Source organism: Salvelinus sp. IW2-2015, linkage group LG18 (genome assembly GCF_002910315.2).
Source record: "Salvelinus sp. IW2-2015 linkage group LG18, ASM291031v2, whole genome shotgun sequence".
In the NCBI taxonomy this organism is placed as follows: Eukaryota; Metazoa; Chordata; class Actinopteri; order Salmoniformes; family Salmonidae; genus Salvelinus; species Salvelinus sp. IW2-2015.
This window is the reverse complement of record NC_036858.1, coordinates 5,514,923-5,530,352: the sequence shown is the minus strand read 5'-3', so window position 1 is coordinate 5,530,352 and position 15,430 is coordinate 5,514,923. Positions and strand designations below refer to the sequence as shown.

The window sequence follows — 15,430 nt, the reverse complement described above, 5'->3', positions numbered from 1 at the left end:
CGGTCGTAGTGCCAGCATCGGTATGTGGTGGTAAATAGACGGCTACCAATAATATAGATGAGAACTCTCTGGGTAGATTGTGTGGTCTACAGCTTATCATAAGGTACTCTACCTAACAGCTGGTGCGCGATGTCTAATATCACATTGCGCACCAGCTGTTATTGACAAAAAGACACACACCCCCACCCCTCGTCTTACCAGACGTAGCTTCTCTGTTCTGCCTGTGCATTGAAAATCCCTCCAGCTCTATATTATCTGTGTCGTCGTTCAGCCACGACTCGTGAAACATAAGATATTACAGTTCTTAATGTCCCGTTGGTAGGATAATCGTAATCGTAGGTCATCAATTTTATTTTCCAATGATTGCATGTTAGCAAGTAGAATTGATKGCAATGGGAGTTTACTTGCTCACCTACGGATTCTCAAAGGCAGCCCGATCTGTGTCCTCTTTTACTCTGTCTTTTCTTCACGCAAATGACGGGGATCTGGGCCTGTTCCCGGGAGAGCAGTATATCTTTCTCGTCGGAGTCGTTAAAGGAAAAAGCTTCTTCCAGTGCGTGGTGAGTAATCCCAGTTCTGATGTCCAGAAGTTATTTTCAGTCATAAGAGACGGTAGCAGCAACACAACATACATTTTAAAATAAGTTACAAACAACGCAAACAAAATAGCACAATTGGTTACGGACATGTAAAACGGTCATGTCATCCTCTTCGGCGTCATCTTAAGAGGCAGGTTACCTTAGTGTTCTTGGGCACAGGGACTATGGTGGTCTGCTTGAAACATGTTGGTATTACAGACTCAGACARGGAGAGGTTGAAAATGTCAGTGMAGACACTTTCCAGTTGGTCAGCGCATGCTCGGRGTACACATCCTGGTAATCCGTCTGGTCCTGCGGCCTTGTGAATGTTGACCTGTTTAAAGGTCTTACTCACATCGGTAGCGGWGAGCGTGATCATACAGTTGTCCGGAACAGCTGATGCTCTCAAGCATGTTTCAGTGTTACTTGCCTCGAAGCGAGCATAGAAGTTATTTAGCTCGTCTGGTAGGTTCGTGTCACTGTGTATAGAGTAAAGGTGGTCTACAGTTTTTTTCCTTCTGGTTGCACATTTAACATGCTGATAGAAATTAGGTCAAATTGATTTAAGTTTCCCTGCATTAAAGTCCCCGGCCACTAGGAGCGCCGCCTCTGAATGAGCGTTTTCCTATTTGCTTATGGTGGWATACAGCTCATTGAGTGTGGTCTTAGTGCCAGCATCGGTCTGTGGTGGTATGTAGACAGCTACAAAAAATACAGATAAACTCTCTAGGTAGATAGTGTGGTCTACAGTTTATCATGAGATACTCTACCTCAGGCGAACAAAACCTCGAGACTTCCTTAGATATCGTGCAMCAGCTGTTGTTTACAAATATACATAGACCGTCACCCCTTGTCTTACCAGAGGCTGCTGTTCTATCCTGCCGATACAGTGTATAACCCGCCAGCTGAATGTTATTCATGTCGTCGTTCAGCCACGACTTGGTGAAACATAAGATATTATAGTTTTTAATGTCCCATTGGTGAGATATACGTGCTTTTAGTTTGTCCAATTTATTATCCAGCGATTGTACGTTGGCCAATAGGACCGATGGCAAAGGCAGATTAGCCACTTGTTGGTGGATCCTCAACAAGGCACCCCAATCTCCTTCCGCGATACCTCTTCCGTCTCTTTCTCCTGCAAATGACCGGGATGAGAGCCTGTTTGGGTGTCTGGAGTACATMCCTCTCATTAAATTATTTGTCCAATTTAAGGTGAATAATCGCTGTTCTGATGTCCAAAAGCTCTTTTCGGTCATACGAGACGGTAGCAGCAACATTATGTACAAAACAATTTACAAACAATGCGAAAAAACTAACAAAATAGCATGGTTGGTTAAGAGCCAATAAAACGGCAGCCATCCTCTCCGGCGCCATTAAAACAACATGCATTTCTTAAGTTACACACAACATACAACACAACTCCATGGCATCATCAAACCACATTCACATGTCCAGACTCCAGAGTAATTTAAAATGTGTGCTGTGCCTCAGATTAAACAAAACTGAAACCTCTAGGTGAATCTCAATGCTTTCCTCAAGCATTGTTTGAATTCTATGTGCAATCAATCCTACTTCTTCAACAGTCCCTGAAATTTGATGAAGATAGCCCGGAACAAACTCTGTTTTATGTCAAGGTGGGTGGTGGGTGATCTGACATACCTGGCCCTCTCTTAAAGRCACAGAGCAGATGGTATAACCAGTTAAAGCAGGGTGTCAAACTCTGGCCCGCGGGCCAAATTTGGCCCGTGGGGTAATTATATTTGGCCGCGAGACAATACAAATTCTACTAGAGCTGGCCCGCCGGTATTATACAGCGCATTCACCGCTAATACTACGAATCCCATAATGCTCTGCTGTTGTTTTCGCGCGCCAATCAGGACAGGACCCAGAAACGCCCTCTCCTCTGTGACAGTAGTCATAGCAACATAGACGCTACAACTGTCAGCGCGCTATCCCTTCCCAAAAATGGCGAAAAGAAAGGCAGAAAACAGGAGCTTTCTGGACAAGTGGGAGGCAGATATCTGTTTAACATATGTAAAAGACAAACCTGTTTGTCTTGTTGTGGAGTCAACGTGGCTGTAAGTAAGGAGTACAACATTAGACGACACTATGAAACGAAACACCATGACAAATACAAGGACATGGACATGACTCAAAGGAGCCAGAAAGTAGAGGAGATGAAAAGAAGTTTGGTTTCCCAACAGAATATGTTCAAAAAAGCCACATCACAAAGTGAGGCTGTGTAAAGGCTAGTTATATAGTGGCAGCAGAGATCGCAAAATCAGCCCGGCCTTTAATGAGGGAGAGTTCGGTGAAAAAGTGCATGATGAAAGTTTGTGACCTCGTATGCCCAGAGAAAAAGCAAGCATTTTCAAACGTGAGCCTGAGCAGGAACAAGTAGCTGATCGCACATGTGATCTTGCCACCAATCTGTATGACCAGCTGATGGAAAAGGGAAATATTTCGTTGCGTTCTCCCTCGCTGTGGATGAGAGCTGCGACGCATCTGGAAAAAGTTTATTTGGTATTTAAATCAGAAGGCTGCAAATAGAAAAGAGCCATACGATTTTATTTAAATTTTATTTATTTAATAAATGAATGCCATTGATGTGTTTTTTCATTTGAAATTCGATTTTGCATGTCTCCACTATTAAATTATATATTGTATGGTAATAAGCGATGCTTGTTCCATATTCAATGTTAAAGCAAAACTTGTTTGGGTCCATATTAAAGGTTCATTTGTTCAATGTTGGCCCGCGACTTGTTCAGGTTTACATTTTTGTCCCACTGGGTATTTGAGTTTGACACCCTGATTAAAGGGTCAAGGAATGAGAGGTATTGATATGCAAAGAGACTGGCCCTTCAGCCGTGTTGCATTACAGATTTAGTTTTACAAGAATCCACGTGACACTCTGAGGGGAGGAAAGATGTGCAAGGAGGTAGAAGTTCACCCCTGATCCCTGTGCTGGTGGTCTTTTTATGTCTGCCATATTATTTATAGTTTTATTGTCCTATTCAACATTCCCTATCCAAAAAGTATGCCAACCATGCCAGAGATAGGATTGCCACTTCAGCTAGAGTTTAAAGAACATTACCTCATGATAAAGTAATATTTATTGGACAATGTCAGACTTTTCATGTCTGAAAACCTACTTCTGGACTAAAACCTTTTTCAATGGAGATTTTATATTTAAATTGCTTTTTAGTCCAGGCTTCATCTGAGTCTGGGGAACCAGCCCTGTCATCCTAAATCCCATTACCACTATGCTGTACGTGTTTAAACTGGAAGACAGAGCACAGTCTTTATTGATTTAAAAACAACCAAACCTTTAAAATAATTCATTAAATAATTCATAAAATTGCTAACTTTTTTAAACTAGAAACTCTATTTGCTGCAGTCTCCGAGCACRAGACCTAACAAACTAACCTGCATAAATAGGTTGAATATTTGTTTATTTCTTTTGTATTTAAAAAAAATAATTAAGCTTTCGGGTCAAGGGTTTTGTTTCTGTTCTGCTTGCTTGTTATTCCACTCATGCCGTGGCTCATGACAACACTTTTACAACTTGACAACATGAAAATATCTTGTTCACTTGTATGTTGTTCTGAAACTGTATCTCAGTCCTTATGTACGTCGATGTCCTGTCACCCATTTATGTTGATAGCTCACTCCTGCCCGGTTTACATCTTCAACTACCATCAGGTAAACATTTTCAAGGAGTGACTTTTTGCTGTAACAAAAGAAAGTATGACACTGTATTAAAAAAGTTTATAAAATTAAAGAAAATTAACAAAAACACTAAGTGGAGATTAAAGATGAGAAATGCAAAAAAAAACATAACTTGCCAAATGAGGATGGAGGTAAGCAGGAGTGACGTATCTCACGGTCGTTCCAGCGTTAGAGGTAAGTGATGAGGGAGGGATGTGATTGGCTGGATGTAGCAGACAGGCTGTAAAGCAATGTTTTCAAGAGGGCCAACCTCCCCACAGGAGTAAGATTTTGAGCTGACAGCACAAGAGATCATATCCCCCTCACCTGTCAATACAGGGCTGAACTGAGAAACTATACCAGCAGGTAGAGAGAGACCCTTGCAGGGACAACTTGAGGCCATGGATCCTGCCACTGCAGAAAATGTAAATATACTGTATTCATATAATCAAACAACTTAATCAAACAACTTTGACAATAATGATGTGCAATGTTGGTTGATGATACAATGACAAAATGTTGCTTTACAGCCTGTCAAATCAACCAGCATTGCTGTAAAGGTTCTTAACAGTAGCTGTGAGGGGTTTGGTACAAACATGGATTATAATATCTACTGTTTACCAACTGTAATCAAATATGGATACTGATAATATCCATGGCACTACTTGAATGTTGATCTTTAAGCTTTTGGATGTTTWTTATATTTGCCTTTCAGTGTTTGTGGGTCTTTTTTTTTTCTTTTCTAGCCTGGTCAAATTGAATGGTGAACTCCGAGATCAGGCTGGTTTCACCAGGCTAGTTTTATTTTCATCAGCACGTGTTTAATTATACTACAAATACTGCGCAAATATTTGTGAAGTTATTATTATAATAGTAATCCAATTGGTTTGTGTTACATGTTTAAAGTTTTCATTGTGATGTGTGGTAGGGTTAATGATCACTTGATCAGAGAGCAATTGAGATGCAACCATGTCCGCCCACTGCGCTGTAAACACGTGCAGTTCATGGTATTACATCAACAGGATAGACTATTCAAGTTCCAATCGATGTGAATCAAACAGGCACTTAGATACAAAACAAGAACAGGTGGAGATTCTAAAATGTTCCCAATCATGGAATCTCACTTCAGTGAAAAGTGAAATAACTATTAGGCGTACTGCACAAAGTTTTAAGAAAGAAAACTGAGAGTATCTTTGGGAGCAGGTATCGCAACTATTTTTAAAAAAGAGRCTGAAGTGCTGTTTGTCCTTTAGAATGAATAGGATCTTTAAGAGGCATGCAGGTCTTTACAGACATCGTCAAAGTCCTAATAAAGTAGTCTCTTCTATGTCAGGGCGAGAGACACATTTTACATGTAGATGTAATGGTTACATCTTAATGTTCTGTGTCACCGAGACATATTCTTAGTAGAATTGAGACATGCCCGAATACTGCGCCACCCACATTGCTAAAGATAACATTTATGGTGCTATTTATCAATTGGACATGGGAATAAGGTAATTGTGACAGGCTGGATTAGTCCGGTGTAACCATTAAAAATGAGCTATGTTTCACTTGTTCATTTTGAGCTCTACAGATTAGTGTGTGCTTGTAAAAATACGACAGCTGTTAAACACGTCCATGTGACTCAGTAGAAAGATGAACAAATGACCTCGACTAACCTGTACCCCCGCACATTGACTCAGGTACCTCCTGTATATAGCTTCGTTATTGTTATTTTATTGTGTTAYTTATATATTTTTATGCCTTTAGTTTATTTAGTAAATATTTTCTTAACTCTATTTTCTTAAATCTGCATTGTTGGTTAAGGGCTTGTAAGTAAGCATTTCACGGTAAGGTTGTATTCGTTGTATTCGGAGCATGTGACAAATAACATTTGATTTGATTTATCACAGGCTCCATTAAAAATTGTTTCAGGGCAGGAGGCTGCTGAGGGGAGAACGGCTCATAATAATGRCCGGAACTGAGCAAATGGAATGGTATCAACCACATGGAAATCATCTATTTGAWACCATTCCGTCTATTCCGCTCCAGTCATTACCACAAGCCCATTGTCCCCAATTAAGGTGCCACCAACCTCCTGTGAGTTTCAGGTAGTAATCATTTTATTGACCAGTGTAAGTAATGCAATGGTACAGAAATCCAATAAGATAAAAACGACACAGAAAATGCAGACCGTCCGTCCGTCAGTCAGTAGRCCCACTGAGAAACAAACAACTACTCATATCAGTCTGTACATAATATGTCATGGGGTAGTAGAACACAGAACACAAGTCATTGATTTGTATAAATAGATGTTTGGATGCTGTAAGCCTACTAAGTCATCCCTTCCTGTCCTGTCTGTGTCGTAGCTGAGGGTTGTAGTTACAGTATGTTCTATGTGGCAGATGCTACTGGGCCCGGGGCCAGCTGTTGATGGGAACTGTAAGAGGGGGGAGTTGAAGGCCATTACATGACTGGAGCCTTTGGTCACCGTGCATGGCGACATGTAGTCATAGAGTTGGTTACGCAATTCAGGTTTCACTTCCATTCCTGGTACTGACTGACAGAGGCGATGGCAGCCAAAGGCATCCGACTCAGTCCCATGGCTTTCTCAACTCACCCCTTCCTTCTCCCAAACGTGCCAGCGGGGCCGTGACAGGAACCCTTGCCCTGTGGCGGAGCCAGGCGAGACACCCGGGTTAGAACATGATCTCATTGCTTGCCGGCATCAAACACATATAAGACGTTGAACTGAGGCCTGCAAACGTAGAACACAGACAGTTGACACTGACCATTGACTGGGGATTTGAGCTGATGGGTATTCAAAGAGTGGGTCTTTTATGTCTTTTTCAAATCAAATCAAATTTTATTCGTCACATACACATATTTAGCAGATGTTATTGCAGGTGTAGCGAAATGCTTGTGTTCCTAGCTCCAACAGTGGAGTGGTATGTAACAATTCCTCTGACAATTTTTCGAAAGCTATCGGCTTTCGTTCCACTGGATTTTTATAGTGATCCACAGAATGACCACAGTAGCAAAGAATTTAGGGTTAGAGTCTGCAATTAGGATTTCGGATGTTGGACTGTGTTCATGACGCTGAGCTGCAACCTCAACAACTCTGAGAGGAATATTAACTTCTACAGTAACAGTTTGAGAACGATAATCACATGAAGACTGAAATTCTCTGTGAAAAGCCTTCTTACAYCTGCTGTTGGATGTATTCTACTCACTCCCTCTATCACAGATGCCAATGGGCATGGGGTCACAGGACACAGGATTGTCTCAGTTGCTCACATATTCCTAATACAGTGTTTTCTATTCAAGGTTACCGCCAAAAAATGCGAGGGCAACGAGCCTGGAGAAGAGGAGTATTCAGAGGGAGAATACGAGACATCAGTTAACCAGGAGAAACAAGATGACCTGCGATCTCACAAGGACAGCCTGGCTAACACGGATGTCCCCTTGAATTTAAATGTAAGTCGAATACTATCGTAGCAGCCTTAGTGCAATGCCAGCGACCTTGTTAAGAGGTTCAGCCCTAATGAGGTATGTTTATGTGTTGAATTGACAGACATAAGGTTGCGGTTTGAATCTTGGTTGGGCAACCCTGTGAATTAGCTACATTGGTTTTGGCACAAAAAGAGTAATCATAAAGATCATGGTACCAAGTATTAAATCCTCAATTGCGAAGCAACTTCATAGGAGGGCAAGATGTATAACATCTCTCTACTTTAAATGTTTGATTCTGCAGGTAGACAAATCTGGACATCTGAGGTTAGAGACAATTGATGACCTCCAGAATATTCTGCAACTGAGGAAGTCAAGAAAGAGAGCGAGAAGAGTACAAGTTTGCAAGCCACCACCCCCACCAGAGACTGTGGTAAGACAGGCCTAGTAGCTGAGTAGGATGACGTTAACCATTTGCACATCATTACAACACTGTATATATGCATAATATTACATTTGTAATGTCTTTATTGTTTTGAAACAGTGAAGACAGTAATGTTTACTGTTAATATATATTGATTGTTGCAACAATGTATATATATAATATAACATTTGTAATGTCTTTATTATTTTGGAACTTCTGTCAGTGTAATGTTTGCTGTTCATTTTTATTGTTTATTTCACTTCTGTATATTATCTACTTCACTTGCTTTGGCAATGTYAAAATATGTTTCCCATGCCAATAAAGCCCCTTGAATTGAATTGATAAAGAATCTAATTTGAGATTTAAGAATAGAGGCAATTAATAAGATTTGACCCTTCATAAGAAGACTGATAACTACTAAGTAACTGCTACGTTCAGGGGTGGACAGGGACCAGAAATTGGCCCTGGCATTTCAAACACACTGGCCCATTTTTTCCTTGAGGCACCCATTATTAGTGAAATAATTATAATTTTGCGCAAAACCCCCCCCCAACAAGTTAGACAGGCCCACTGGGCTAAAAATGGACTAGCCCATCTGGCATTTCTGACAGTCTGCCCCTGGCTACATTCAGCTGAATCACCRTCTCTCCTTGCAGCCTTATTATGTGAATGAGGAAGATTTCTTCAAGGCCTGCGAGGAGAACAAACTGCCATTGATCGAGAGGTATCTGGAAAAATCGGGAGATATCAACGCTTGTGACAATGTGAGTGTTTAGACAACACCGACYAAGCTGAAGTTTGCCAATGCACCTCAGCTCAGCTGTGTCATCGTGTGTAGTGTGTTGTAATGCAATATCCTCCTTCCTTTACAGTTCAGACGCACAGGCCTGCACAGAGCTTGCATGCAGGGACACGTGGATGTTGTGAAGAGGCTACTGGAGGCTGGAGCTTCAATTGAGTACAAAGACAAGGTACTTTAATGGAAAAGCTAAAAATAACTGCAGGTCCACRGGTGGCAAGCTCTGGGCAATATATTGCAGTCTTTGATCCTTTACTGTAAAATCAGTTGGTGTTGATGAGAAAGGAACAGAGAAAAACAAGGTGAATTTTTCTATAATGTATAATCCCATTGGTTGCCTTCATTAGCTGGATGCTACTGCTGTCCACTCTGCCTGCCGAGGAGGAAGCATGTCTGTGTTACAACTGCTGCTCAACCAAGACGGCAGCTTCTCTGCCAGGGATAAGGTAAGACTACAGAACACAAAGCTAACATGCCACTGTGGGTCAGAACACGCACAAATATGACTAAATGCATCAGGGCCAATATAATCTCTCATGACAAACCTGGAACTGAGATTAGGTTCAATGTGATTTATCCTTACAGATCTTAATTTGAGMCAGTTTGTTACAGCTGGAAAATAATGTGGATTATAATTCATTTACATTTTTGTAGGGGTTGATACATTTTCCGGAAGAGAAAATGAAGTCTGAAATGTCAAAGTGGAAAATAGAAACTTCAGAAGCCTTTAAACCTTAAACACACTACAAGTTTGACATTTCCTGGATTGCAGGAAAGTTAYCCTGCAACAGGGTGTTCAAATGAAGATCTTACATTTGTAAATGTTTCTTTGTTCRTTCATTAGCTCCGCAGCACTCCCCTTCATGTTGCAGTGAGAACCGGTCACTATGAATGTGCTGAACAACTAGTGCACTGTGGAGCTGACGTCAATGCCAAAGACAGGGTGAGCTATTCTCATTCAGTGTGGGAATTCATTTACTCCGATATATATACCTTAGAATCTAATCAGAATTATAAAMTKRGTGGTTCAAGCCATGAATGCTGATTGGCTGACAGCCGTGGTATAGTCGACCGTATACCATGGGTAKGACACAAAAATATGTGTACTGTTCTAATTACATTGGTAACCAGTTTATAATAACAATAAGGCACCTTGGGGGTTTGTGGTATATTGCCAATATACCACGGGTAAGGGCTGTATCCAGGCACTCTGTGTTGTGCATAAGAACATCCCTTAGCTGTGATATATCGGCAATATACCACACCTCCCCGGGCTTTATTGCTTAACTAAGTATGAAACACCAATGTAATGGGTCTTTAACTATGGTTTTGTTTATTTTTTTACACAGGAAGGAGATACTCCCATGCACGATGCAGTGAGACTGAACAGATTCAAAATCATCCAACTACTCCTGCTTCATGGAGCCAATCCAAAACTCAAGAATTGTGTAAGTACTTTACTAACATTGACAGCAAACTTGTAACTTCAATCTATAATGTAGTATAGAATGTGGTATTTTGTTTGAAAAATACAATGAAAAATTTGCTTTAAGGCTTACTTACATGTATTCAGAGAATCATACTAGTGATAGCAAAAGGTGACAGGATTTATCCATGAACACAGTGCCATCTTGTGGTGATGAGTAAGATTTAATCTGAGATCAGAAGAAATACATCCAATATCAAATCACAAGAAAACATCAGTCAAAAGTTATTGCTGTAACATACCACTAACTACTATTGAGATAATGAATACATCTTTGTTTTTCTCCAACACAGGTGGGAAAGTCACCATTAGAAAGCACTCTGGAGTGGCAGAGTGGGGCTAAATCGATTCTCAGCAACTTCAAGGATGATGTAAAAACTCCAGTCAAGTCAAGTAGAGTCCTGTTCAGTTAAATTGCATTTTATACAGGTCGCAACTCACTCAGAATGAGTAGATAACAGYGAAAGATAGCCCAGTTCCTTTGTGCAGAGTAGTTGTCAAAGTGATTATTTATCTGTTGATTAAAGACATACAGCCTCCAAGGTTTCATCATAGATGAAGAGGCGAAGGGAGAGGATTTACTCAGCCCACAATCTGTCTGCGTGAGATAAGCCCTCTCCATTGTTAGAGAGGTCATGCGACTATCTTGTCAATAGATCATCTTTGGTTTAATTTACGCTAGGCTGACTTCAAGGACCGGAGTCAATTTTTGTGAACTAGCAGATGTTTGGTCTGGAACTTTGAGATAACTGCATTTGCTCCCAAGGATGTTTGTTTCTTTATAGGCAGCTTATTGGAAGTCTGAAATGCTCAAGGTTGACAAATGAACTATGGGGGGAAAGAGAAAGTTCAACGTTTGGAAAATGTGACTTGCCTTATGACATCAGCATGACTATAGTATACATTCACATTTTAGAAATAAATGACTTTGAATTGATACATTCTTCATTTGTCTTTAATGTAAAAAGAAAAAACAATACTGTTCCGCAGAAAGCAAGCCTGTGGCTTCAACCTGGTTTTGTGGTAGTCAGTGAGAATACAGGATTTGAAAATGCTTGTGTAGTATATTAATACACTTCCTGAAGTATGTTTTTGTATTTACATGTTTACCTGTAAATGTATTAAATAGACAGCACTGCCTTTGCTATCTGAATTTGATTATTTTGTCTAAAACGAACAAGCATCATCATAGTTGCTGATCCATGACATACTATATAACCACTGACCATTAGAAAACAGTCACATTAACACAAATAAGGATATTCATAAAAGGGCATTTACATAAACACATTCTCTATTCATCCAAAAGCATTTTACTTTCTACTATGCAGTCTCAATCTTAGCCCTCTTTGATGCTGGAACATCCTCCTGTCTCTCAGTCAATGGCTGGTCTTTCTTCATAGTGTGTACAATACYCAAGGCAGTCTTTCTTGTTTCTGTAATGACAACACAGTACATTAATTGGTTTTCCTGTGCCACAAATTCTGCTTTGAGACTGATAAACATGTAATAAATATAGTTTAATGACAGTGTTACATGATAAATTACAAAAAGAACATTCCATAGATGGTTAAATGGGACAGTGAGTTGCCCAAGTGAAGATAACATTTGTGATTTGACAACATATTCAATTGATCGACCAATAAACAGCAGCCTATTCACCTCCATGTAAGTGGACTGAGCGACAGTTGGTGGAGATTGCAGATTTTCCATCGCCTTCGGACAGGCCAAAAAGTAGGCCTCTGGGCTTCATTCAGGACAACAGCACTGACACAGGTTGGCCTCATCACACCTGCATAAGTCTGCACTCTATTCTAGTAGCCTACATCAAGTACTGTAGAAGGTAATGTAAGGATACAAGTTGCCAATGTCGTAGGGTCCTCTCAACTCAAGGGGCTGAACAAGGAGGGACACAAAACACATTTACATTAGTAAGGTTCATTTCAGGATGATGTTAACATGCTCAAGGTTCATATGATTGTCATCTAAGAGGGTAAGACAATATCTAATTTCTATCTTACCTTTTCTGCCCCACTCGTCACAATTACATTCTATTTGAAAGAAAACATTGCGGTTACACGCACCGTTTGAAAATGGCAGGTGGATTAACAGGTGAACAATGAACCGCGATGGGTGTATTTGTTTACCTTTCCTTTGCACATCTCCACGAGACTGATGGAATTTGCGATGGTGTATCTTCTCATGGTGGAGTCTCGGATTGCAGGTGCGTAACTTATTTCAAAGAACACACCTCTTTCAATTGCCTGACAAGAATAAATTACATCACTTCTACTATATATATATATTTAAAAAAAAAAAGGTATCTACTCCAACCAAAAGAAACAAGACGTAAGTGRGTCACCAAATAAGTTGTTAATTCAAATACTGACAAGTGCCTTGCAAAAGTATTCAGACCCCTTGGATACATAAAATACTCTAATGTCAAAGTGGAAGAAAATGTATATTTAGTATATGATATAACTAAAATATAGTTGTTGCATACATGTTAGAAACACTTTTGGCATCGATTACAGCTGTCTTCCTGGGTAAGTCTATAAGAACTTTTCACACCTGGACTGCAATATTTGTCCATTATTATTTTCATAATTCTCCCAGTCTCTGGTGTAAAGCAGACAACCAGGTTTTCCTCTAGGATTTTGCATGTCCTTAACGCCACCCCGTTTCTTTTTATCCTGGAAAAACTCCCCAATAGTTGCCAATGTCATGCATACCCATACCATGATGTAGCCACCACCATGGTTGAAAATGAGGCAGTTACTCAGTGATGTGTTGGATTTGCCACAAACGGAAGGCCTCGCTTTCAGGCCAAAAAGTGTATTCCTTTGCAATATAACCTTAGTGCCCTTCTTCATGAGGCTTTTGAAAAGCTTCCTGGTCTTTGTAATTGAATCTGTGCTTGAAATTCAATACTTGACTGATGTATTTATTGGGGGACAGAGGAAGGGTTAGTCATTCAAAAATCATGTCAACCCCTATTATTTCACACAGAGTCCATGTAACTTAATGTGATTTTTTTTAAGCCACATTTTTATTCCTGAACTAATTTAGGCTAGCCTAAACAAAGGTGATGAATACTGACGCAACGACTATATTGTAGTTATGAATTTATCCCCCCAAAAAATTCCACTGACAGTACTTTGTGTGTAGATTGTTGACAAAAAAAGAAAAAACATCAATTTTAATCCCACTGTAAAAATAAAATGTGAAGAAAACCAAGGGGTGTGAATACTTTTGCAAGGCACTGTATACATACTTACCCCATTTACTGGAGATCTTTTGAAAAAGAAGGGTTGTTTTTCTGTCACTGCKACACAGATGATGTCAACATCGAATGTCATGCAAGCTGCCTATTGAAACAAGTAGAACACCAAAATGAGCAGARGGTCATCCTAACATACATTGTCAGTAGTGGATAATGATGCTGAAAAATGTACTTACATGAAACAACTTCTCTGTTTTAGGATAGACAGCCACTAAGTCATAGGCTTTGTACTCTGCAGTTGGTCTCTGGGAAGGGACAGATGTTATTTGAAAAATCATTCAAATATGAATACTGTCAGCAAATGTTTAAACTTCTACTGCACACAGTGTACAAAACCTTAGAAACACTTGCTCATTCCATGACAGACTGACCAGCTGAAAGATATGATCCCTTATTGATGTCACCTGTTAAATCCACTTCAATCAGTGTAGATGAAGGGAAGGAAACAGGTCAAAAAATGATTTTTAAGACATGGATTGTGTGTGTGCCATTCAGAGGGTGTATGGGCAAGAAAAGATTTAAGTGCCTTTCAATGGGGTATGGTAGTAGGTGTCAGACGCACCGGTTTGAGTGTCAAGAATTGAAATGATTCTGGGTTTCACACAACAGTTTCCCGTGTGTATCAAGAATGGTCCACCACCCAAATCCAGCCAATTTGACACAACTGTGGGAAGCACTGGCCAGCATCCCTGTGGAACGCTTTCGACACCTTGTGTAGAGTTCATGCTCTGACGAATTGAGGCTGTTCTATGGGCAAAAGAGGTCAACTCAATAGTACAAAAGGTGTTCCTAATGTTTTGTACAGTGTATATTGGACTCACAAAGTGTGATGGGTCTGAGGCCACAACTGTCAGTCGGTTTAAAACCTTGATTGTTCTGGATTTACCCTGTGCAAAAAAAGAGCAAATATATTTAGTTATTATCCCAATGCATGGAGAAATGTGATAGCTATCATCATGAAAAAGTATTACCTTATATATCAACATTACTATTACTCCACACTACCTGCACTATGGGGAATGTATCATACAGCTCTGAGACACATTTTGGTTTGCCAATTCCCTGTAAACATAAGCAAACAAATGTTATTAACAAATTGAGGACAGCTCTCTTGACTTGGTGAGTTATAAAACAGGGAACACCGAGCCTACCTGTTTATTTTGTTGCAAATCAACCACATAATTGATGGCAACTGTGGAGTATCCAACTGAAACATGAAAACATTACAGTACTTGATTAGCAAATCAATCAAGACATCTTTCAGCTAGGTCTGGTCCATCGTACGACGACATATTGAGGGTTGCCTCAAGCGATGAACTAGCGCGTAGACGTTAGCAAAGACGAATCAGCGAATCTGAAGTTAGTGTTAGCTTAACAGTTTTGCAAATGGGAACAAGATAAAACATAGCTAGTTACGGTGAGCTGCTAGCTAGCTAACATAACGTTAGCCAGGTAGCCATGGCTTTATGCATAAAGGTTTGTGCTAGTTAAACAGTTTTGCAAATGTGAAAAAGATCAAACATAGTTACGGTGCGCTGCTGTTGCAATAACATTCTGAAGTCGTTTTTTATCGGTTGTGTAACTAATATTCAAATCCATAAACACAGCCATGTTTCCATGTGTACAATTTTAAACTCGCGTGTCTACATTGAGTTAATCGAAATGCCTTATGGGATATGTAGTTTTTTGTATTTCCGCATCTGGTTGTTGGCTGCAGCAT

At 40.0% G+C, this 15,430-nt stretch overlaps 2 protein-coding genes across 3 annotated transcripts; one reads left to right on the top strand and one right to left on the bottom strand.

Moving 5' to 3' along the window:
• The first annotated feature begins 4,560 nt into the window (after nt 1–4,560).
• LOC111977872 (ankyrin repeat domain-containing protein 1) lies at nt 4,561–11,565 on the top strand. Of its 2 annotated transcripts, none has more exons than XM_024007630.2 (9): nt 4,561–4,711; nt 7,596–7,745; nt 8,023–8,151; nt 8,799–8,906; nt 9,015–9,113; nt 9,289–9,387; nt 9,786–9,884; nt 10,291–10,389; nt 10,721–11,565. In XM_024007630.2, exons 1-9 carry the CDS (start codon nt 4,688–4,690, stop codon nt 10,838–10,840), a joined length of 927 nt encoding a protein of 308 aa, XP_023863398.1. In that variant the 5' UTR covers nt 4,561–4,687; the 3' UTR covers nt 10,841–11,565. The 2 variants fall into 2 exon arrangements, with proteins under 2 accessions (XP_023863398.1, XP_023863399.1); XM_024007631.2 differs by lacking the exon at nt 4,561–4,711 and adding an exon at nt 7,041–7,097.
• On the bottom strand, nt 11,367–15,371 carry LOC111977873 (ribonuclease P protein subunit p30). The gene is made up of 11 exons (XM_024007632.2): nt 15,240–15,371; nt 14,862–14,917; nt 14,716–14,772; nt 14,532–14,597; nt 13,887–13,955; nt 13,706–13,795; nt 12,575–12,691; nt 12,449–12,478; nt 12,286–12,323; nt 12,090–12,169; nt 11,367–11,863 (listed from the first exon to the last, which is right to left on the bottom strand). Exons 1-11 carry the CDS (start codon nt 15,319–15,321, stop codon nt 11,751–11,753), a joined length of 798 nt encoding a protein of 265 aa, XP_023863400.1. The 5' UTR covers nt 15,322–15,371; the 3' UTR covers nt 11,367–11,750.
• Between the last annotated feature and the right edge of the window lie 59 nt (nt 15,372–15,430).

Excerpts from the sequence above, each read along its gene's own strand:
- LOC111977872 (XM_024007630.2), top strand. The coding sequence starts at position 4,688 with ATGGATCCTGCCACTGCAGAAAAT. Across the intron at positions 7,746-8,022 it reads ATGTCCCCTTGAATTTAAAT|GTAGACAAATCTGGACATCT; the intron begins GTAAGTCGAATA and ends TTGATTCTGCAG. Across the intron at positions 8,907-9,014 it reads ATATCAACGCTTGTGACAAT|TTCAGACGCACAGGCCTGCA; the intron begins GTGAGTGTTTAG and ends CTTCCTTTACAG.